The sequence below is a fragment of the Nelumbo lutea genome, chromosome 2, assembly GCF_056320005.1.
Source record: "Nelumbo lutea isolate HS-2025 chromosome 2, American lotus-T2T, whole genome shotgun sequence".
NCBI lineage: Eukaryota > Viridiplantae > Streptophyta > Magnoliopsida > Proteales > Nelumbonaceae > Nelumbo > Nelumbo lutea.
In genome coordinates, this window is record NC_142685.1 from 76,331,179 (window position 1) to 76,354,995 (window position 23,817).

Genomic DNA, 23,817 nt, shown 5'->3' on the forward strand with positions numbered 1-23,817 from the left:
CCTACATAGCTACCTAAGGGGAATGGTTCATGTTCTAAGAAGAGTCAACATAAGGCTTTCTAGACAACAATTGAAGGTATGGATATAGGGAGTACTACTTCAGTAGGAAAGGATGAAAACTTTGGAGCTCTTACAGAAGAAAGAATGTGGTAGCTAGTATCCTCAACTATTTCCTTTGCATTTTCAACCATCAGACTTTTTGGTGAGTCATCTTATTATTATTCCTCTCCCAGTAACTTATGGATCATTGATTCCAGTGCCTTTAACCATATGACGGGGGCACACATTGGTCAACCCGCTAAACCCAAATCTTTGAATAAACATATTATTATTGCTAACGGAGAGAAATTGGATATTGTAAGATGCAATGATTTGTCTTTGTCAACATCTATTAATTCCTACTTTCATCTCCCTAAAAGTTTAATTGTTCCTAAACTTACAACAAATCTGATTTCAATCGTTCAACTAGTTGAGGATGGTAACATTTGTGAGTGGTGTGGTAAGGCTAAGTGTCGTGGTCCCCTTGAAAGACAAAGGAAGGCTAGAAGCAAAGATAGGCTAAGGGCTTCTATCAACATAATCGTATGTTCGTTATGATCCATGCCTCTTTTTATAGGGAGAAATCCCGAGGTCCTGAAAGGAAGGAGCCAAAAGAAATTGGTTCCCATTTGAAAAGGGAAACTTTGATTCGATGTCAGTTGTTAGGGGGACACTACTAAGGGTTCGCCATGTGTCTTATGAGATCTCTCCAGGACGAGGTTTCCTTTCATCTGAGGATTCTAATAATACACATGGCATGGATGATGTTAGTGCTAGTCTTACGTGTCTTTCTTGATCCTACTGGGCATCTTGTCATGAGTGATATCGGCTAGCCGTTGTGTTTTCATTCATCACTGATTTGCGATGGCTTTGAGCTCATCACAAGCTCACAATGGCTCATCGCACGTCTGTGTAGGCTCTGAGCTCACTACAAGTCTATGCATGCTTTGAGATCATGCAATTCTATGCAAGCTCTGAGCTCATCACAAATCTATGTCGAGTTGTGAACTCGTCACAGATGTTTTTGTAGCATTGGTTTAGTACCTTCTGTGCCATTGCAATCGTAGTGAACATGTACTTACAATTAGCCCCCCTACTTATTGGTAAGCATGAGCTTATCAATAAGCATTTGTGTCATTGGTTCGTTTTGGAAGTCTGTAACGGGGTGAAGAATTTGATTTGATTTATGGGGGTTATTGCGTTGTTGGGTTCATTATTTCAAGGCTAGAGGGATTTTGTGGAAAATCATGAGTATCGCGGTTTCTTGTTTTTGTCACCCTCCATGATTTCCGACTAGGGTTTTCTTGGTTAGGAATGTATGCTCATTTGGTTGAGCTATGTGAGTGTTCCTGTTCCTAGATAAGGTGCGCGGTGGTGATAATTTTTTAATTGGGTAGATTATTAGCCCCCTTTCTTATTGGTAAGTGTGAGCTTATCAATAAGCACTTCTGTCCTTAATGTATTCTGGTATTGTTTAGGTGACATGTGGGGAGTAGTTTTGAGTTCGTTCTCCATCTAGTTGTTGAATTTATCTATGGGTTTTCGATGGGGTCAATTGTTTTGGTATACTCAGCCCCCTGCCTTTTGACGGAGTGCTTTCTATTAAGAAATGTTTCAGTATTTGGCGAAGTTCTCAGCCCCCCTATTTATCGATAAGAAGTGTTTTGTCAAAAGAAAGTTCAGTCTTATAGTTTGATTTTCAGCCCCCTGTTTCTCGATGGAAAGTGTTTTGTCAAAAGACAGTTCAGGCTTATGGTTTGACTTTCATACAGCCCGTTGCCAAACATGGACATTCTTATTGATTCAATGGTCAGGAACCAGCTGATTTCTTTCCTGGATGTATACAGTGGATACAATCAAATATACATGGACCTTGTAGATGCACCCCACACAGCGTTCAGAACACCAATTGTGAACTTTTACTACAAAATGATGCCCTTTGGTCTGAAGAATGTTGGAGCCACATACCAGAGAGAGATGACAAGAGTATTTCATGATATGATGCACAAAGAGATCGAGTACAATGTGGATGATATAGTGAAGGCAAAGAAAAGAGAGGACCACTCCGACATGCTGAGAAAAGTATTCACCAGATATAGGGCCTTCAACTTAAGGCTCAACCCACCAAAGTGTGCGTTCGGAGTACAGTGAGGAAAGCTTTTGGGGTATCGAGTTAACCATACCGGGACCCACCTAGATGAGATAAAAGTAAAAGTAGTCCTGGACTTACCTTCCCCAAACACTGAGTCACAACTAAAAACCTTACGGAAATTCTCCTACCTTAGAAGGTTCATCCCTAGTCTAGCACATGCAGCAATTCCTCTACTTAAGCTAACCAAGAAGTCCACAGAATACAAATGGTCAACACAGCATTAGCATGCTTTTGACCAACTAAAGCAAACACTGGCCAAAGTCCCAACCATGTCCCCTCCAAGGAATGGCCGAGAATTCAGGGTGTATAGCATCAAACTCAGAAACAATAGGATGTCTGTTAGCCCAAGAGAATGATGAGGGTGTCGAGTGTCCAATCTATTATGCCAATAGAACTCTAAAGCCGACGGAGAAGAATTATTCACACATGGAACAGTAGTGTTTAGCTCTAGTCTTCGCTACACAAAAGTTCAGACACTACATCCTAGGCCAAAAAGTGAAGTTAATCGCAAGAAGCAATCCAATTAAATACTTCATCGATAGACCCCCACTCTCTAGGAGACTTGTGAAGTGAATGATGCAGTTAAGTGAATACAGCATCGAATACACCCAACCCAAAGCAATTAAATGCCAAGCAGTCACAGACCTCCTAGCTGCCTTCCCCACTAATGACAATTTTCCCATCTCTGAAGAGGTACTCAGAGAACTTCCCCTCATCACAGTAGTAGAAGCAGCAGAATGGACCTTGACATTCGATGGCAGTAGTACAAATTCCTCCGCAAGAGCTAGAGTCACATCGACTTCACCTACTAGAGAAACATCAGCCTACTCATTTAAACTATAATTTCCCTGCTCTCACAACATCGCAGAGTATGAGGCACTAGTGTTAGGCTTGACAGTAGCAAGGGATTCAGGAGCAAAGAAGGTAAAAGTAGTAGGGGATTCCAAACTAGTGATTGGACAAACGGAGGGCAGCACAACGGTGAAAGAGTTGGCAATTCTGCCATATAGAACATTGATCCAAAGGTTGACCAGAGACCTGGAGATAACCTATGAACATTGTAGAGAACACTAATGTGGACCCCACTTATGTGGTCCCCACTGTGTTTGTATGGCAGCATTATTTCTGTTAGTTATGACAATGTAAGTTGGTAGTTATTTCAGCTTTATTATTAGTTATCTTTTATTCTATTTGCCATGTAAGCAATAAGGGCAATTCAGCCCTTTTACAATTAATCAACATATATAAATATTAAGAGTGGGTCGGCAGATGTTATGACCTTCCCCCTCTTTTTTTTGAAGTTTCTTCGTGTGCTTCTTCTCTTCTTCTCCTCTTCAATTTCTGCATCTGTTTTCTTTTAAATTCAAGACAGATTGTAGTCTTGATCGACTACTTGGTCAGAGCCGACCTAGGAGCTCTTATGCTAGTCTAATTAGGCCGACTACATGAGAATCTCTTAGGTTTGGAAGTTTTTCAACAAAGAAGGAGGATCGGCTGATTCTTAGAGGCTACTGGTAGTGTGCAGCTGATTCAGGAGATTGTAGAAGTTTGGAAGAGTTCCAATAGTCAGGAAGAATCAGAAGAAGCTTCGGATCCTCAAGATTAGGGTTTTGCATCAGACAGAAGATGGCGACCAAAGATTTTTTCATAAAGTAAGCGTTTTTCTTGAGATTAACTTTAGAAAAGATCATCTTGGTTTATTCTGAGAGGTGCGTCTGGAAAATCTTTGTTTTTTCCTGTGCTTTCTTTACGGTTTTGAGAGAAAACCCTAAAATTCAGAACTGTTGTTGGTTTCAGATCAAAATTTGAACTGGTTTCATTCAGAAATCTGTTTTTTTGTTCTTTGGAAGACCTAGGCCAGCTGTTATCAGTTGTTTGGGTGCTGTTTCTCCTATTACAGTAGTTAAGAAAGGGTTTTTCATTAATTATTGATCAAGAATGAAGTTCAAGAATCAAGGGGAAGGTGTTTTGGGGACTAGCAATTCTAGTAACATGTCTGAGAATACCTTTCAGATTACAACTGTTAAGTTTGATGGATCAAACTACTTAGAATGGGCTCGATCGGCTATGATGGCCATTGGGGGTAGAGGAAAACTGAACTACTTGTTGGGAGATGTGAAAGAACCAACTAAGGAGGACCAAACTTATACCAAATGGGTTCAGGAGAACAATTTGGTTATGACATGGTTGTGCAACTCTATGCAGCCACATATTAGCCGGAACTATTTGTGGGCAAACACAGCTAAAGAAATCTGGAATGTCATGAAAGAAACCTACGCCCAACCCCTTAATGTTGCTAGGGCTTATGAACTGAAATGTGAGGTTAACAACCATAAGCAAGGACAAAAACCAGTCTCGGTTTACTTCTCTACCTTGAAATCTTTGTGGCATGAAATTGACCACCTAGAAACACTCAAGTGGGAAAGTCAGAAGGATGCGCAGACTAATAGAAAGCAGGTTGAAACTAATAGGGTTTTTGAGTTCCTAGATGGTCTGAATCCTGAATATGATATTGTGAGATAGCAATTACTAACATGAGACAGTGTGACCCTATCACAAGCCTACTCCTTAGTGCATAGTGAAGAGACTATGAGAAAGGTTATGATGCAGCATCAGCCCTTCCCGCCAGCCTTGGCAGTAGTTAAACCTAAGTCTGGAGGTGATACGGAGAGGGATATAAAGAAGGAAGACAAGCGGGATCTAGTAATGTGAACATTGCAAGAAACCTAAGCATATTAAAGACACCTGTTGGAAGTTGCACCCTCATCTTGTTCCAGCAAAACTCATGAACAAAAGGGGTAATGCTAATATGGCTATTAATACTGATTGTGCACCCTCGTCAGGCACAAAAGGCACACCTCTAGACACCCTAGCTTCTATCCAGGCTGCCCTAACTTGGTTGGAAAAGGAAGTTACCAATTCAGCTCAATCATCTCAACCGCCATCAGCTCCTCCCACATCATCTTTTGCTCATTCACGCACTCGGGCCTCAGCTACACCTGTTGGAAGTTGCACCCTCATCTTGTTCCAGCAAAACTTAGGAACAAAAGAGGTAATGCTAATATGGCTGTTAATACTGATTGTGCACCCTCGTCGGGCACAAAAGGCACACCTCTAGACACCCTAGCTTCTATCCAGGCTGCCCTGACTTAGTTGGAAAAGGAAGTTAGCAATTCAGCTCAATCATCTCAACCGCCATCAGCTCCTCCCACATCATCTTTTGCTCATTCACGTACTCGGGCCTCAACTCATCATGCTTCAGCTCCAGGTAACACTGAACATTGTTGGGTAATAGACTCAGGTGCATCTGACCGTATGACTGGCTTGCCATCACTGTTCACTACCTATCACTTATTTTCTGGCAGAGATAAAGTGTCTATTGTTGATGATTCTCTTGTTCCCATTTCTGGCATGGGAGACATCAAGTTGTCTAATACCATTTCCTTATCTCAGTTCTGCATGTTCCTAAGCTTAATATTAACTTTCTTTCAGTCAGTAGCATTACAAAACATCAAAATTGTTGAGTAACCTTTTTCCCTGACCGATGTGTTTTTCAGGACTTGGAGACAGGGAAGGTGATTGGGACTAGCCGTGAGACGAATGGAATCTATCTGCTTGGAGAGAGTTCTCATTGGGAAGACAGTGAAGATAGGAAGTCTTTTGTTTCTCAATCTGTTAGTCAGGTTATGCTTTGGCATAATTGGTTGGGTCATTTATCTTTTCGGTCTTTGAAGAGTTTGTTCACTAATTTATTTGAGTCTGTTCAGATGTCCAGTTTGAGATGTGAGAGTTGTGAGCTTGCAAAGAATTGTAGAACATCTTATTCATTGAGTAATAAAAGTAGTAATCCTTTTGATATTGTGCTTACCAATGTTTGGGGCCCTTATCACATCACTGCTATAGGGGGATACAAATATTTCTTGTTGTTTGTTGATGACTATACCCATTTTTCTTGGGTTTACCTTATGCGTTCTCGAGATGAGGTTCTTGCTTTGACCCAGATCTTTCATCAATTGATTTTAACCCAATTTGGGGTCAAAATCAAAATCTTCAGATCCAATAATGCGAAAGAATACTTTGCCAAGCCATTAGCCTCTTATTTGCTTGATCATGGGATTATCCACCAGAGTACTTGTCCTCATACACCACAGCAAAATTGGGTTGTTGAAAGAAAGAATAGGCACATATTGGAGGTCGCCAGAAGCATTATCATTAACTTCAATGTGCCTATTCGTTTCTAGGGAGATGCTATTCTTACAACAGTGCATCTCATCAATCGAGTTCCTTCACGGGTTCTTGACATGAAGCCTCCATTTACCCTTCTATATCCTGATAAATAATTGTTTAATGTTCCCCTTAAAACCTTTGATTGTACTTTCTTTGTTCAGATTCATAGACCTCATCGTTCCAATTGATCCTAAGGCCTCCAAATGTATTTTTCTTGGTTATGCACAAACTCAAAAAGGATATTGCTGCCATGAACCCACTTCTAGGAGAAGATTTGTCTCTATGGATGTTACATTCTTTGAGGATGTACCCTATTATCCTAAGGTTTCTCCTTAGGGGGAGAGAAGTGAGTGTGGGGTTAACTCATCAAAAGTTCCTTTACCTGTTCCATTGAGTGATGAGGGATGTAATGGGGAGGGTTGTCAGAGGTGTCAGGATTTGAGAGTCTATCACAGGCGGTGGAGGCAGGTTGATTTCGGTCATCAATAGTCCAGGCCAGCCCCAGTTCCTTTTGCGGATCTAGATCCAAGTACCACAGTCCCTTTATCAAATCCAAGTTCTACTGAGATACTTTCCACTGTTGAACCCTTACCTCCTTTGGATGACCTTGACCTCCTCATTGCAATCTGTAAAGGCAAACGGCATTGCACCACATCCACAGCCCACTGCATTTCCCAGTTCTTGTTCTATGATCAACTGTCCCTCTCTTACAGGTCCTTTCTCACATCCATTGCTGATATTCCTATCCCTAGAACAGTGCAGAAAGCCTTGTCGGTTCCTGAGTGGAAAGATGCAATGAAGGTTGAAATGGATGCTCTTCTGAGGAATAATACTTGGGAGCTAGTTGACAAGCCTAAAGGGAAGAAACCGGTTGGATGTAGATGGGTATTTACTATGAAACATAATGTCGATAGTTCCATTGAAAGGTATAAGGCCCGGTTAGTTGCAAAGGGATTTACTCAGACTACTTGGAGACTTTTGCTCCAAAAGCAAAGATGACCACTATTAGAGTTTTATTATCCCTTGCAGCAAATTACTCTTGGCCCTTGTTCCAGATGGATGTTAAAAATGCCTTCCTCAATGGAGACTTACAGGAGGAAGTCTATGTGTAGTTGCCTCCTGGATTTTATGATGCAAAAACAAGAAAGAATGTTTGCCGATTGAATAAAGCCTTGTATGGACTAAAACAGTCCCCCAGAGCTTGGTTTGATAGATTCAGACAAGCCCTTGAAAATTTTGGCTATGTACAGGCCCAGTCAGACCATACATTGTTCATTAAGAGAGTGGACTCTTCCTTGACCTTGCTTGTTGTATATGTGGATGATATTGTAGTGACAGGGAATGATAACAATGAGATTGAGTCTCTTAAACAACTCCTTCATCAAGTGTTTGAGGTGAAAGATCAGGGAGAGCTACGATACTTCTTGGGTATTGAGGTAGCTAGATCTAAACATGAGATTTTTGTTTCTCAAAGAAAGTATGTTCTAGATCTGTTGGAAGAAACTGGAAAGTTGAGTGTTAAACCTGCAGATACACCTATTGAACAGAATCACAAGATCAATGCAGAGGGTGGAGAGCCACTTGAAGATAAAGCTATGTTCCAATGGTTAGTTGGAAAACTCCTCTATCTTTGTCTCACACGACCGGATATCAATTATGCGATCAGCATTGTCAGTCAGTATATGCACTCTTCTAGAACTACTCACCAACTTGCAGTTGAGAGGATATTAACATATTTGAAGAGGTGCCCAGGTATAGGTATACTATTCAAGAATAATGATCACATGAAGATAGAGGTTTATACAGATGCTAATTGGGTAGGGAGTGTTGATGATAGAAGGTCTACCTCTGGATATTGTGCTTTTGTAGGAGGTAACCTTGTCTCTTGGAGGAGTAAGAAACAAAGTGTTGTTTCTCATTCTAGTGCTAAAGCTGAATATAGATCCATGACTAATGGTGTGGCTGAAATCCTATGGTTGAAATCACTATTTGAGGAGTTGGATATTGTTTATGAGAAGCCCTTAATGTTGTATTGTGATAATCAAGCTGCTATTAATATAGCTCATAATCCGGTACAGCATAACAAAACTAAGCATATTGAAGTAGACCGACATTTTGTCAGAGAGAGTTTCATCTCAAGAAGTGTCTTCTGTATATCACCTCCAGCATGCAACTCGCAAATCTTCTCACCAAGGTTGTTCCAAGGAAGAAGTTAGAAGCAGACCTATGCAAATTGAGAATGACAAATATCTATTCCCAACTTGAGGGGGAGTGTAGAGAACACTGGTGTGGTCCCCACTGTGTTCGTATGGCAGCATTATTTTTATTAGTTATGACAATGTTAGTTGGTAGTTATTTCAGTTAGTTATTTCAGCTTCATTGGTAGTTATCTTTTATTCTATTTGCCATGTAAGCAATAAGGTCAATTCAGCCCTATTACAATTAGTCAACATATATAAATATTAAGAGTGGGTCGGCAGATGTTATGACCTTCCCTCTCTCTTTTCTGAAGTTCTCTTCGTGTGCTGCTTCTCTTCTTCTCCTCTTCAATTTCTGCATCTGTTTTCTTTTAAATTCAAGACAGATTGTAGTCTTGATCGACTACTAACACCATAATAGAGCCAAAAATAGGTATGTCGACGCACTAGCCACCCTGGGATCTAAAATACAACCAAGCGAGAGCCCAATTACCATAACAATTCAAATGCAATGTGAGCCATCAACAGAAAGATTGGGGCGCTGGGTCACAACAAAGGATGATGTTAAAGAAGACTGGAGATATAGTATAACACAAAAATTAAGTAACCTAATGATGACGATGCAAGATGGCAAGATCCTTCTAAGGTTCCAATGGTGATTCGGGTGTTATATCACAGAATGGTAGATGGAGTAAGGGCAAGGTGCCTAGGGCCCAAGGAAGCAGTAGTGACGACAACACTTTATAGGAGGCTGCAAAGGTTGGAATACTACTGGCCAGAGATGAAAGTAGACTCGACCAAGATACAGAACGACTGTGAGAGATGTATACCAAAGGCAAACAAAAATGAATGCCTCACAATGTGTGATGTGCATTGGTGAGATATGTATATAGATTACATCCAAAACAGTATCACACCAGTTGGCCCAATATTGTGAAGAAAACTTCTAACCAAAGCCAAAAGGTTTTACCTACAAGACGGAGTATTGTACAGAAAATCCTACACAGAGTAACCTCTATGTTGCCTAGCCGGTGAGGAAATAGAAGAAGCACTGAATGCAGCCCATAGATCTAAACCAGCCCCACATCAAGGACAAAAACCACTGGCAACCCCAGGAGCGATGCTATAAGCCTCGACAACCCCGGGAAGGCCCTGGCTACCCTAGTCTCCCCTTCTTCGGTGAGCTCTGTATAATATATCGCATCCTGGAGATGGGTCTTCGTTCTCTCGAATGGGATGCGAGTGGTTGGGATCCTGACAATGCGGTGAGCTTTGTGTAATATGTGGACAGGACCAATGTCAAACCGTGTATCAGGGGTCACCCCAACAAGGCGTGATATGTTGTTCTTCCAAAAATCATCCGGAATTCCTGGTTGATGCAAAATGGTCCAATAGCCATCGACAACTCAATCGACCCCTCTGTGATCGATGCATTACCGTTAAAGTCAGTAACTTCCATGGGCAACCCTTTAATAGTTTCCCTCTATATGTTCATCAGTCTCTAAGGTGTGGAGGGAGATCAATTTTACAAAGCTTCCCTAATCAATCAATGACCGCCACATCTCATAACCCCCTATTTTGGTTGTGACGTATAGAGGCTAATTGTGGTTAGGGTCTATGGCCAGTATGCCGTCTGAGTGAACTCTACGTGGAACTTGTCCATGCGATGAGGTTCAAGTGGCCTCTTGAACACTTCTGCTAGCGCCCTGATGGCAAGTCGTTGTGTTGCAGCGCTAGCCCCTTGCTTATTGAGGAACTGCTATAAGTCCGGGCTTTGCTCGAACTGTTGGATCAGCATATCCAAACGATCACCTCTTGATGTCCCTACTACATTGATGCTGCCCCCTTGGGGATATGCAGGGAGGGGGTTGGTTTCTACTTGTGTTGGCTTTCTCTTAACAAAGTCATCTAGTTTTTTACTTTCTGCACGAACAGCCGACGAAGGGTGAAACAGTCCATCAAGTCGTAGTTTGGTGACTGGTAGTAATTGCACCACCTCCCCCCATGCCTTTCTTTCTCTGGGTCAACTCTAGGTGGTGGTGGTGGTAGGCTAATTACACGATCTTCCACCAGCTTATTCATTATCACGATAACTTCACTTTTACTGCAAGAAAAAGGGGGAGGGGTGGTAATAGTGGGCCATTTTGCCAATTCTAGTCGTCGATGCGATAATAAGGCCCCTGATTAGGCCCCCTGTTGTTCCGAGGCCTACGGTAGACGGCGTATGCTTCATTCCTCGCATATTGTAATGTTGTTGAGACTAACTGAGGTGTGGTGTTCGTGACAGTGTGTTTTTCTTTCCGCGCACTTCCACAACTGACTGAAGGTCTCCACATCAATATTTTCAATGCCTATTCCGTAGGCCGGATGCATTCCTTGCACGCACTGTTCAACGAAGCTTTTCTCTGTCGCGTGCTCATCGAAGACTAAATGAGTTAATTTTTAGAACCTCATGACATAAGCCAGAAGGTCCTCCCCAGCACGCTGCTCTGTGTTGCATAGGTCTGCCATCGTCAACCTCCACTCCAGGGTGAACCATTTGGAAAGAAACATTTTCTGCCCACGAGTCTATACTCCCCGCGATCAAATTGACAAACCATGTGTACGCTGGTCCGATCAAATACTTGAAGAACTCTCTAACCTTCAAATCTCCATCCAAGGCAAACGATCCCGATGCGTCCTCAAACTTGTTAACATGCTCTTGCGGGCTTCTCTTCTACCCGTCGTACTGTGGCCATTGCTACTGTGGGACATAACCAGAGAGATACAGATTGTACAAGATGCAGTTAGAATAGGGCTTTTGGAGTACGAGTGCAGACTTGGATTTGTTGTGGCTTTCTTCCGTTAGGCCCTAGACATACTCTTTCAATTCGATGTGGCTGATGGGTGCCTCCATCGTCGTGTTATCCTGTAGGACTACACGAAGTTGTTCAACGATGAAGAAATGGGTTCTTTGCGCCACGTCTGGTACTGGTGCGGGTTGGTTTTGGGTACATTGTCAGTTAGATTAGGGTTCAAGTTCACGGGGTGGTTAACAAGGACAGATACAAAAGGGCCAGCAAGTGTGAATGGGGAATGCTCAATTGCAGATGCCCTTTGGAGTAGTTGCAAGGTGTTTCTCATCTTGGACTGCATCTGCTCTAACCGGTCAAAACGAGCCTCAAAGTCATATGCCTTGTTGGACAGGATTTCAATGTCAACCAGTTCCGCAAACTCCTGACCAATCTGGTCCCCAACCTTTGGGTTGACATTCTTGTGTTCATTGGACTGCTCCTCTGGGACAGGGTAAAGGTTGATCCTACAGGCAACCATCCTTCATGATCAAGGAATAACCAGAGATTCTAATATGAGTAGGACTCAATGCCAGGTCTCCACTACAAACAGCTTATAGACTTCACCAGCAAGCTAGCTGGCACCTTCACTCATTAGTATATTACAATCAAATAATAAGTAAAAGGACAAAACTACCCCTAAGTCACTAAACATAAAATAACAGTATATAAATAATGAGAATCAAATTTGGTCTACTAATCATATTGAAGGTTAAGGTAAACTATTTGGACTTGTTGAAAATTTTGTTGGATCAGGTCAGTTCAAGTTGTTTAGGAACAACTCAGGCCCAAGCCAGGGAAAACAAGCAACACAATGGAGAATTGTCAACTTTAAAAGAAAGCACTAAAATGTCATTGATCAAAGAGTTAAAATAATTAAATAAAATACAATCAACTTAAGTATGTTACCTGTGGTACCCATTTTGGTGAAACAAAACTTGTGGCCTCAACAACAGACAATCCAGAAGATACTAGCCTTTGTATCAACTCAACTTTCACAGTCGTAGGCACCATAGACTTCTCATTTTGCAATCCATCCCTTGGGCCAACTTCAACGATCTTCACAAATTTCGGTATCCCCCTTAAAAACTGTCGTACAAAATAAATCCCTCCTTATGCAACAACATGAAGTAAAAACTAACTAAAAATTGGCCCATGTAAACAAATTCCATAAATTGCAATCAAAAACTAAATTTTAACAAAATATATGGATCATTGAAAATAAAAAAATTATTCAGCTCAGACTTAATATGTCAAAACACCTGATGCAGGGACAAGAAAATTGAAATTGTCTATTTCTTTTTTGCACATTTTTTTACAATAGGGGTGTTCAAGTCATTTAATTTAAAATTCTACAGCCATTGATTACATAAATTAGGAATTATCATGGTTTCTTTTTTTTTTGAGGTAAAGTATGACAGTGGCAATTCTACAATTGTTTTTCTTAGTTCTATTAGGATTGGCTTAAGGGTGCCTGTACAATTTTTTTGGTAATAAATTAAAAAAAAAAAAAGAAAACTTTATTAATATGATAAGACAGAAATTACATGAAAAGGTGATAAGCTATCACCCAAAGAAGAAAAAAGAAGCTCATCACCACCCTCCTAGACCCTCAAATAGACAAAATGTCCCCCTACAAGCCCCTCAATACAATTACCACCCAATAAATCAATTTACGCCCACCATCAAGACCCCATTCACTCCATCCAGAAAACAACCAGCTCTGCCCTGGATTAAATAATATTCATAGAATATCTCTTTTCCAATTCCATGAATATCTTACTTGCAAAATTTTCCCCTCACAAAATGAGAAGCCCCAAAGCTTTTCTCACTTGGACCTCTGTTTCAACAATTTTTTTCCATATCAACTCTCCTCCTCTACCTCTTCTTACATGATCTAAAACCACCACATCCCCAACCTCATGATCTTAATCATCGTTCTCTTGCATAGGGGTGTCCATACAATTGCAAAACATCGATAATAAAATTTGCTTGTTGCTGCTATGGTTAGTGGTTCTAATAAGCCCTTGAGTGATTTTAGGGCTTATTAGAATCCATCAATCTATCTATCCTATCTCTGACTCTGCAAGAAGCCATTACAACCACTAACAGCTTACAAATTCATCATCAAACAAGTTCATACAAAACCTCTCAAGGACAGAAACTGATCCAGGTACATTATTTTCTAGTTTACACCCAACTCAAAATTTCCTGTTCCAACAACTTCCATCTTTTTGTGTCAAATCAAGGCAATGCCTATGCATTAAGGAATATTTTGGGATTGCCTTTTGCTTCACCTCGGTATTTTTGTACAGGGGTATTAATTCAGGAGCTGAAGAATCAAATTTGAAATTTTCTGAATTTTTCTGTATTTCTGTATATTTGGGATAGTATGGGTATTTTCGTCATTTTGACCAAACCCATGTGAGCTTGGACTATGGCATCTTGTTCCTCTATCTTAGTAGTGCTTCTCTTTCAATTTTCAGTTTATTTGCATTAGTAGGTAGAAAGTTATTATGTTTCTTGATGCACAAGACAGTTTGTTGTTCCTTATATTTGGTTTTATTCTTTCCTTCTGATCACTCCTCTTCGACTTTTTAATTTTGATAATCCCCATTATTGTGTCTCGGCCTCTGACTTATCTAGGTTTACCCCTTGGAGCAAATCCAAAAGAGGAAGGTTTTTGGAACCCAGTAATAAAGAGCTTCTGTAGAAAGTTGGCTAGCTGGAAGAAAAGGTTTTTGTCTCTAGGTGGCATGATTAGTTTGATCAGATCAACACAGGCTAACTTACCAGTATATTACCTATAGTATTTAAGATTCCAGCTAGTGTTAAGCATAAAAAAAAAAGATTCCAGCTAGTGTTTCTAAGCAGATAAAGATGATGATGAAGAACTTTCTGTGGGAACCAGGGGAGAAAAAGAGAGATCACAAGAGCAGTTGGGATGTTGTGTATAGATAAAAAAACAGGGGGGTTGGGCTTAGGGAATTTACAAAGAAGGAAAATAGCCCTGTTAGGCAAGTGTCTTTGGAGATTGCCTCAGGATAGGGACAAATTTGGTCCAAGGTGATAGTGAGCATTCATGGGCTCTTGGATAAAGGATGGGATGCTGCTAGTGTAACGCCTACGCCAAACAAACCTCTCCTTGGAAGGCCATCAGTGCAATTTTACCTATATTCCCCACTTGCGTTGGGCTCCATTTGGAAGGAGTACAAATACAAATATGTAGGGTGCAAAACCTTATATTTTGTATTATTTTGTATAGATTTGTACTGTACATATTTGTATTTGTATTCCTTCCAAACTGAGCCTTAGGTAAATTTTTGTAATGGTAATAATAGTATAAAGCTCTAGGAAAATATCTGGTTGGGGACCTCCTTCCAAAGGACCAATTTCCCTTTATCTATGCCATAAGAATGAGACAATTTTCAAGTTCAATGTTAGTTAATGGTACAGTGGTAGATTTCTTTCCAACTAAACAAGGGATAAGACAAGGAGATCCCCTTTCGCCTTTTATGTTCACACTTCTAGCAAATGTTCTGAGCAAAATTGTTTTGAGGGAAGACTCGAGAGGGATAGTATGAGGGTGGAGAGTGGGGAGAGATGTAAATATTGCCCATTTAAACGTTTCAGTGCAGCTTTTTGTAAGGATATCAAATCTAAAGATAAATTTTGAAAAAGTTGCTTAGTTGGAATGAATATGGAGCAAGAGAAATTGGCAAATTGTGCAAATATTTTAGGTTTCAGTGTTGTGTCTTGGCCTCTGACTTATCTAGGTTTACCCCTTGGAGCAAATCCAAAAGAGGTAGGTTTTTGGAATCCAGTAATAAAGAGCTTTTCTAGAAAGTTGGCTAGCTGGAAGAAAAGGTTTTTGTTTCTAGGTGGCAGGATTACTTTGATCAAACCAATACAGGCTAATCAATTATCAAAAAAAAAAATCAACACAGGCTAATTTACCGGTATATTACATGTCAGTCTTTAAGATTCCAGCTAGTGTTTGTAAGCAGATAAAGATGATGATGACACCTTCTGTGGGAACCGGGGGAGAAAAAGAGAGATCACAAGATAAGTTGGGATGTTGTGTATAGATAAAAAAAGTAGGGGGGTTGGGCTTAGGGAATTTACAAAGAAAGAAAATAGCCCTGTTAGGCAAGTGTCTTTGGAGATTGCGTCAGGATAAGGATAAATTTGGTCCAAGGTGATAGTGAACATTCATGGGCTCTTGGATAATGGATGGGATGCTGCTAGTGTAACGCCTACGCCAAACAAAAACCTCTCCTTGGAAGGCCATCAGTGCAATTTAACTTTTACCTATATTCCCCACTTTCGTTAGGTACAATTTTTGTAATGGTAATAATAGTATAAAGCTCTAGGAAAACGTCTGGTTGTGGACCTCCCTCTAAAGGACCAATTTCCCTTTATCTATGTCATAAGAATGAGACAATTTCCAAGTTCCTTGTTCAATCTTCATCTTCAAATAATGTTGTCAATTGGGACTTGAGTTTCCAGAAGAGTCTCAAAGACTTTGAATTTCAGTGTGCTTAACCTATTACAAATGTTGGAGGTAGTTTCCCTTGAACCTTCTAGGCCTAATAGCCAAATTTGGATTTGTACCTCTTCTAGTTCCTTCTCTTGTGCCTTTTTCTACAAATCCTTGTCACAACCCTCCACTAGTTTTCTGCCTTCTTTTCCAGTGAAAGAGGTGTGGTGTAAACACATCCCACCAAGGGTTGTTGCTTTTTGTTGGGAAGTTATACATGGAAAGATTAAGACCCTTGATCTACTTCAAAGAAAGCGGCCAAGATGGTGTTTATCCCCTCATTGGTGTGTGTTATGCAAGGACGATGGTATGAGTTGCCTTCAACCTTTTATTTCCTATTCTTTTATTACTTCTATTTGGGGTTGCTGTTTTCTTTGTTTGGGTGCAAGTGGAATCCTTCGGTTGGCCAAAGAAGAGAGGGAGATTAATGTGGAGATGTATAAGTGCTGGCTACTCTTTGGACAACTTTACAGTTTCTGTTCCGAAACTGTAAATAATGAATTTCATCCGTAGAGTCAAAAAGATACACAAGAAGCCCCCGTACAATTAGACTCTGTAGATGGGGGATATACAGCCACAAGTATACCATCCAACTATCTCACCGTATTATGTGTGTACAAAAACACTAATCCAAACAAAAAAAAGGAACTGTAAATTCTTCCTTCAAACAATTTGTAATTATCCAATCAAGAAAACATTCCCATTATCCTTTTGCTAACCTCTTCTGCTGAACCCTGCTCTCTTTCAAATATTCTAGAAACCCTTCTGCTAACCTCTTCTCTAAGAGAACCCATGATGTCCTTCAGAAAGCACATCTCCACTGCAAACAGATTTAGCATTCTTGTCTAGATCCTGTAGGTGAACTTAACAATGCAGCAATCTGAGGCTTCACCTCTTGTTAGTCTATTGTAGAATGATTTTGCAGTAAATTTTCGAGATGTTTCCCAAGCCCAAACCTTCCTCCCATCATCCCTCTCCCACTCACCCTTGAGTTATATAGCTTCTATAGTAGATCAATGAAAGATGTCACCCTTGAGCTATATAGCTTCTGTAGCAGATCAATGAAAGATGTTACCCCCCAATCATTTAAATTTCCGTGGAATTGCAGGTTCCATACCCTATTACCATTCTGAGTTTCCATTTAATCAGGGATATATCAAACAAATTAGGATATGCCTTCATAAGCAGTTCTTCACACCAGTTTCCTTCCAGAATAATCCGTTCCCAACTTCATACTTAATTCTCTTACTGAAACGTGGGTATGCTTTCTGAATCCCCTTCCACGCTAAACATCTGTAAGTGGAGTTCGCAGCACCTGAATCCAAATCTCTGCTGTTAGAAACATACTTGGCCACCACAACCCTTCTTCATAAGCTATTTGATTTTCAAGCTCACTAATTGTCATTTTGCTTCCTTCTTCCATCCCCTCCATAGAAAATCCTACATTTTCTTCTCTAAGACAGCAGCTACTCTTGCTGGAATCAAACAAGTAATACATTGGAAGGATGCTAGCACACTCTTAATAAGAGTTACCTTACCTCCTTTAGTCAAATATTTAACTTCCGTGAAGTTTCCTGTCCACTTTTTCTACAATAGGCTCCCATATAGCTTTAGTTACATTTGGCCCCCAATGGCATTCCCAGGTACTTCGTTGGAAGTCTACTATTATGATTCAGCCTGCCCTTGAGTTCTGTTAGTCTGATAACAGCCAAGAAGAGAGAAGAAGAAAGAAGAAAGAAAGAGAGAGAGAAAAGAGGAGAAAATGAGAGAAGAAAAGTCTGATTCGAATGAGAGAAAAATTACCTCTCCCATTCAGCCAGACATGTTTTATATTACTAACATAATGGAAAAGACACATGTGCCCTTAATTAAGTGAGGGGCACTAGTTCTAATATAATATTACAGACCGGCAACCTCAACATAAGTATAAAGACAGAAATACCCCTACATACTCAACACTAACACTCCCCCTCAAGCTGGTGAGTATATATCATATAATCCCAGCTTGTTACATATGTCGTCCACTCTTCCCTGACTCAACCCTTTAGTAAATAAGTCTGCCCACTGGTTCCCTGTGTTAACATATGCAGTGTCTATCACTCCATTCAGAACCTTCTCTCTCACAAAGTGACAGTCAACCTCTATGTGCTTGGTTCTTTCATGAAACACTGGATTAGAAGAAATATGAACTGCAGCCTGATTGTCACAATAAAGTTTCATTGGAGTGTTAACATTGTATCCTATCTCCTGTAAAAGGTTCCTTAGCCACACTAATTCACAAGTAGTATGTGCCATAGCTCTATATTCTGCCTCTGCACTGCTTCTCGCCATGACTATCTGCTTCTTACTTTTCCATGTCACCAGATTACCCCCAAGAAAAGTGCAATAGCCTGTGGTAGACCTCCTATCAAACATAGAACCAACCCAGTTAGCATCAGTATATCCTTCTATTTCAAGTTTTCCACCACTTTGGTATATCAAACCACAACAAGGAGCCCCTTTTAAATACCTCACAATTCTTAGAACCGCATCCCAATGAGGAACCAGAGGTTTCTGCATGAACTGACTTACCACACTAACTACAAATGAAATATCTGGACGAGTAATGGTTAGGTAGTTCAGTTTACCTACAAGTCACCGGTATCTTCCAGGGTCTTCAAACACTTCACCCATATCACTACTCAGCTTAGTATTTGTTTATATAGGTGTTTCAACTGGTTTAGCACCTAATAAACTTGTTTCCTCCAACAAATCAAGCACATATTTCCTCTGACACAAATTAATACCATGCTTAGACCTTGCTACTTCTATCCCCAAGAAATATTTCAGTTTACCAAGGTCTTTTGTTTGAAAATGTTCCTGTAGAAAAGTCTTCAACCTATCAATGCCATTTTATCATTCCCGGTAATAACAATATCATCTACATACACCACCAATAGGATTTTTCCTGCCTGAGAGTCATGACTAAAGACTAAATGATCAACTTGGCACTGTTTCATACCAAACTTCTTTACCACCTCACTGAACCTACCAAACCATGCTCGAGGAGACTGTTTAAGCCCATAAATAGCCTTCTTTAGTTTGCATACCTTACCATCCTCCCCCTGAGCAACAAACCCCGGTGGTTGCTCCATATAGACCTCCTCGAGCAAATCACCATGCAAGAAAGTATTCTTGATATCAAGCTGATAAAGGGGCCAATCATACATAGCAGCAAGAGAGATCACAACACGAACTGAACCTATCTTAGCAACTGGGGAGAAGGTCTCTGTGTAGTCAATACCATAGGTTTGGAAGTACCCTTTTGCAACCAATCTAGCTTTCAGGCACTCTACACTACCATCAAGTAAATACTTAACAGTATAAACCCACTTACAACCGACAGCCTGCTTCCCAGAAGGAAGAGTGGTGAGGTCCCAAGTATGATTATGAGTTAGAGCTGAGAGTTCTTCTTCCATTGCACGGCACCACCCTGGAGAGGCAAGGGCTTCCTGGACATCCTTAGGGACAACAATTGAGGATAGAAAAGAGATAAATTGGCGATGGGAAGCGGAAAGGCGAGTGAGTGAAAACATAATTAGAAATAAGATGAAGGGTACAAGTGCATTTACCTTTCTGCAAGGCAATGGGAAGATCAAGATCAGATACTGGGTTTGGGGCTGGTGTGGAGACAACTGTCGGATCTGTCGACATTGATGGAGTTAGAGTAGCAGCCGGTACATGTGGGCGATGTGTATATACACTTGACGGATAGGTGGCCGTTCAACAGGTGGTGGCACTAGAGGCAAGGACTTGGTCACACCTAGAACAAGGGGAACAGAATCCGCAATTGAAAGTGGAAGAGGAGGTCATGAGGAGGAAGAAGCATCACCGGACCCCAAGAAAAACGAAGTAGACTCAAAGAAGGTAACATCAGCACACACAAAGGAACGTCGAGAACTAGGATGATAACACTTATACCCTTTCTGGGTCCGAGAACAGCCATGGAAGATGCACTTAATGGATCGTGCATCTAACTTGTCCTTCTCGGGGCCCAGATTATGGACGAAGTAAATACACCCAAAAACCCGAGGAGAAAGAGGAAACGGAGACAAGGTGGGAAACAAGGTAGTGAATGGGGAATGACCATCAAGGATAGACGTGGGCATCCGATTAATCAAGAAGCAAGAAGTAAGCACCGCATCACTCCAAAAGGGTTTGGGAACATTCATGTGATGCATGACGGATCGAGTTGTTTCCAAAAGATGACGATTCTTTCTCTTAGCCACCCCATTTTGTTGTGGGGTGTAGGTACATGAGATCTGATGTATAATGCCATGTTGGTCCAAGTATTCTTGAAATGATGAAGAGAAATATTCACGGCCATTATCGGACGAAAATTTTTAATGTGAACAACAAATTTGTTGTGAATCTCAGCATAAAATTTTTGGAAGATGGTAAACAATTCACTCATTTCTTTCATTAAATAGAGCCACGTCATCTTTGAATAATCATCAATAAAAATGACAAAATATCTATATCCACTGTATGACATCACTTTATAAGGACCCCAAACATCTAAACGAACCAAAGAAAAAGGACTTGACACACGGTTATCAACCCTAGGACTAAAGGGAACACGATGATGTTTCCCCAACTAACACGACTCACAATCTAAAACAGAAAGTTGACTCAATGAAGGAACCAAAGACTTCAAAACTTTCAACGAAGAATGACCAAATCGACAGTGCCACTAGAGAGGAGAGAGAGATGACTGGAGAGTTGTTGATGTTCTTCCACCACCGTCAAGATAATACAACCCACCAGCTTCATGCCCTCCACCAATCTTCATCCCCGTCTTGAGATCCTGAAAAACACACGAAGAAGGATAAAAAGTAATAGAGCATTTGAGTGACTTGGTCAACTTACTAACAGACATAAGATTAAACGGAAATTTAGGAACAATCAAAACTGAGGATAAAGATAAGGGGGTCATGTTAACATTGCCAACACCACAAATGGAGGATGTGGAACCATTAGCAAGGCTAACAGATTGTGATATTAGGCAATGAGAGAGGGAAGAAAACACACCTGGAGTTCCAGTCAATAATCCAGGGATTGGGTGTGGATGCCAAACAAGCCATACCTGAGTGTGCGAAAGTATGGCTTGAACAAACCTCTCATACTCATTACGGGGAACACTCACCATCTCCTTCCTGAGAACATCTGTGGATGTAGGAGGCATCTGATCAGCTGAACAACTCTCCTGTCTGAAACTGGCGTCACTTGTCATGGCATGATTGGCCCAAGTTAAGGGTGGACCATGCAAGTCATAGCAATAATTAATGGTATGTCCATCCATACCATAATGAGCACATCTCCTCAGACCCGAGCCACGTCCTCTACCACGGGCTCCCCTGAATCTCTACCTCCAGTACGACCACCACCACGGTTATATGTAGGTCCACCACCACCACTCCGGCCATATACCGGACCACTGCTACCACTACGACCAGACTGAGCTCCCCGAACTCCACCTCTAACACCACGGCCCCTTGATACTGCAAAGACTGATCTATCAGAAACATTAGAGTTCTCAGTAGATCCAATGGAAGTCCTCCGAAGTCAAGCAAACACCTCTTCTAAGGAAGGGAGAGCTGACCCTCCTAGTATCTGAGCCCGCACTAGTTCATACTCAGACTTCAATCCCACCAAAAATCGAGTCACATCAAGTTGTTCTCTCTGTTGTTGCTGAATTTTGACATCAGAAGTGAGGGGGTGAGAAACATTCAACTCATTATGAATGTTTCTCATACTAGCATGGTACTCCTCAAGACTTTGATTGCCCTGTTGCAGATTAAAGTATACCTGATACAGCTGATATACTTTGGTTGTATTGTCTTGACCAGAATACAACTTCTTAGCATGGTCCCACACATCTTTGGTAGTGTCAAGAAACATGAAATTTACACTAATCTTGGGTTCCATATTGTTCCATAACCACATGATAATCTATGCATCCTCTTGTTCCCAGTCATCATACTCATGAGAATCAATGGAGGGTTTCTCCTCCCTTATGTGTTTCACCTTCTTCTTTGCCTTCAGAAAAACTTCTATAGATTTAGCCCAAGGTACATAATTCTCTCCATTCAGTTTAATGGAGGTCATTTGAACATTCAAGTAGTCAGTAGGTATCATCACATTAGATTTGCTAACACCGCTATCTCCCATTGCTGAATTCTGTTATTACTGAATTCGTCACACTGCACACTACTTGATCACACTGATCACACTAGTTTCAGCACTTGTTATTGCTGAAGATTGCACTCTTTACACCATAAACCCTACCCCACAACTACCTAAAATCTCACCACACTATATGAGGACCACTCCCCCTTCGAATCACACTAAAAAACAACATAAACCCTAGCACATTACAGTCTAAAATCCCACCATACAATCTAGAACATACTTCCTATTTGATTCATAACAAAAATATGCATAGAAATCTCTTACCTCATCACCCACCACACAAAAAGAAATCAGACCACACAAAATACCCACTGCACTACATGAATCAGCCCTCTTCTCTTCATTGATTAGGGGAGGGCTTCTTAGAAACCACAGCAACCAACCATGAACAGCACAATTGGAAGCATAGAGACCTCCAAGGGAAGAGGGCGACCACTCCTTTTCAGCCCCTTCCCTTATCTCCAATCAATGGCAGAGAAATCAAGAGAAAACCCTAGAATGAGTGCGCAGAAAACAGAAATCTGGGCAGATCCGAGTTGCTTAGTTGTGCTCTAATACCATATTATGATTCGGCCTGCCCTTAAGTTCTGTTAGTCTGATAACAGCCAAGAAGAGAGAAGAAGAAAGAAGAAAGAAAGAGAGAGAGAGAGAGAGAGAGAGAGAGAGAGAGAGAAGAGGAGAAAAGGAGAGAAAAAAAGTCTGGTTCGAATGAGAGAAAAATTACCTCTCCCATTCGGCCAGACATGTTTTATATTACTAACATAATAGAAAAGACACATGTGCCCTTACTTAAGTGAGGGACACTAGTTCTGATATAACATTACAGATCAGCAACCTCAACATAAGTATAAAGACAGAAATACCCCTACATACTCGACACTAACATCTACCAAGATTGCACCCCTTGTTCTTCAGCCCACTCCTAAACTTCAGCCACCTATCCTACTGATAGTATTTCACTTTTGTGTATTTTATGTATGGTCCAGTGACCGCTTCAAACCATCTCAATACAGCTCTAATGTTCCATAGCTGCTCTTGAGAAGAGCATCAAACCATTTTCTGAGTTCTATTTTTAAGGAATTTCTAGGATTCTAATTAAGCGTCAGGTGCAGTTTTAGTAAGTACCAAATTTCCAAACTTTGAGGAGCCCATATACCCATAAATCTGCCCAAGTCAGCAGAATTGAATAAGAATTTAATTGAGTTTTCATTCTCTATGTTGTTGTTTTTCCGTTCTCTTGAAATCAATGTTTTGCAAATTGAAATCATATTGTAATCCGTAGAGAAGATTGAATCAAATCAAATAATGAATCATAAATCGTTAGATTATCTCTATTATTCATAAACTTGTCAAAAATATATAGATATACTAAAAGGCTAAATATATATAGGAAAGTGATTTTACCCTATTTTTAACTCATACCTATCATATATGTACCTACAACAGTAGAATGTACCACTTGTACAATAGAAGCCTAATATGTTATAGTCACATTTGACTTGAAGTCAATTAAGCCACATACAATGGCTCTTTAACGTAACCTAAGGAAAATAAATTCAATGTATGGTCTTAGATAACGTAAATAAATCATTTTCTAGT

The 23,817-nt window shown here is 40.6% G+C and overlaps 1 protein-coding gene across 3 annotated transcripts in view; it reads right to left on the reverse strand.

Annotated features, from left to right (window-relative positions):
* LOC148871569 (hydroxymethylglutaryl-CoA lyase, mitochondrial-like) overlaps window positions 1–23,817 on the reverse strand; it is a 77,185-nt gene that overhangs the window by 42,730 nt on the left and 10,638 nt on the right. For all 3 annotated transcript variants that reach the window (XM_088973421.1, XM_088973422.1, XM_088973423.1), the window contains exon 4: window positions 12,357–12,536. In XM_088973421.1, coding sequence (XP_088829547.1) covers window positions 12,357–12,536 — 180 coding nt within the window. The remainder of the gene's footprint in view (window positions 1–12,356; window positions 12,537–23,817) is intronic.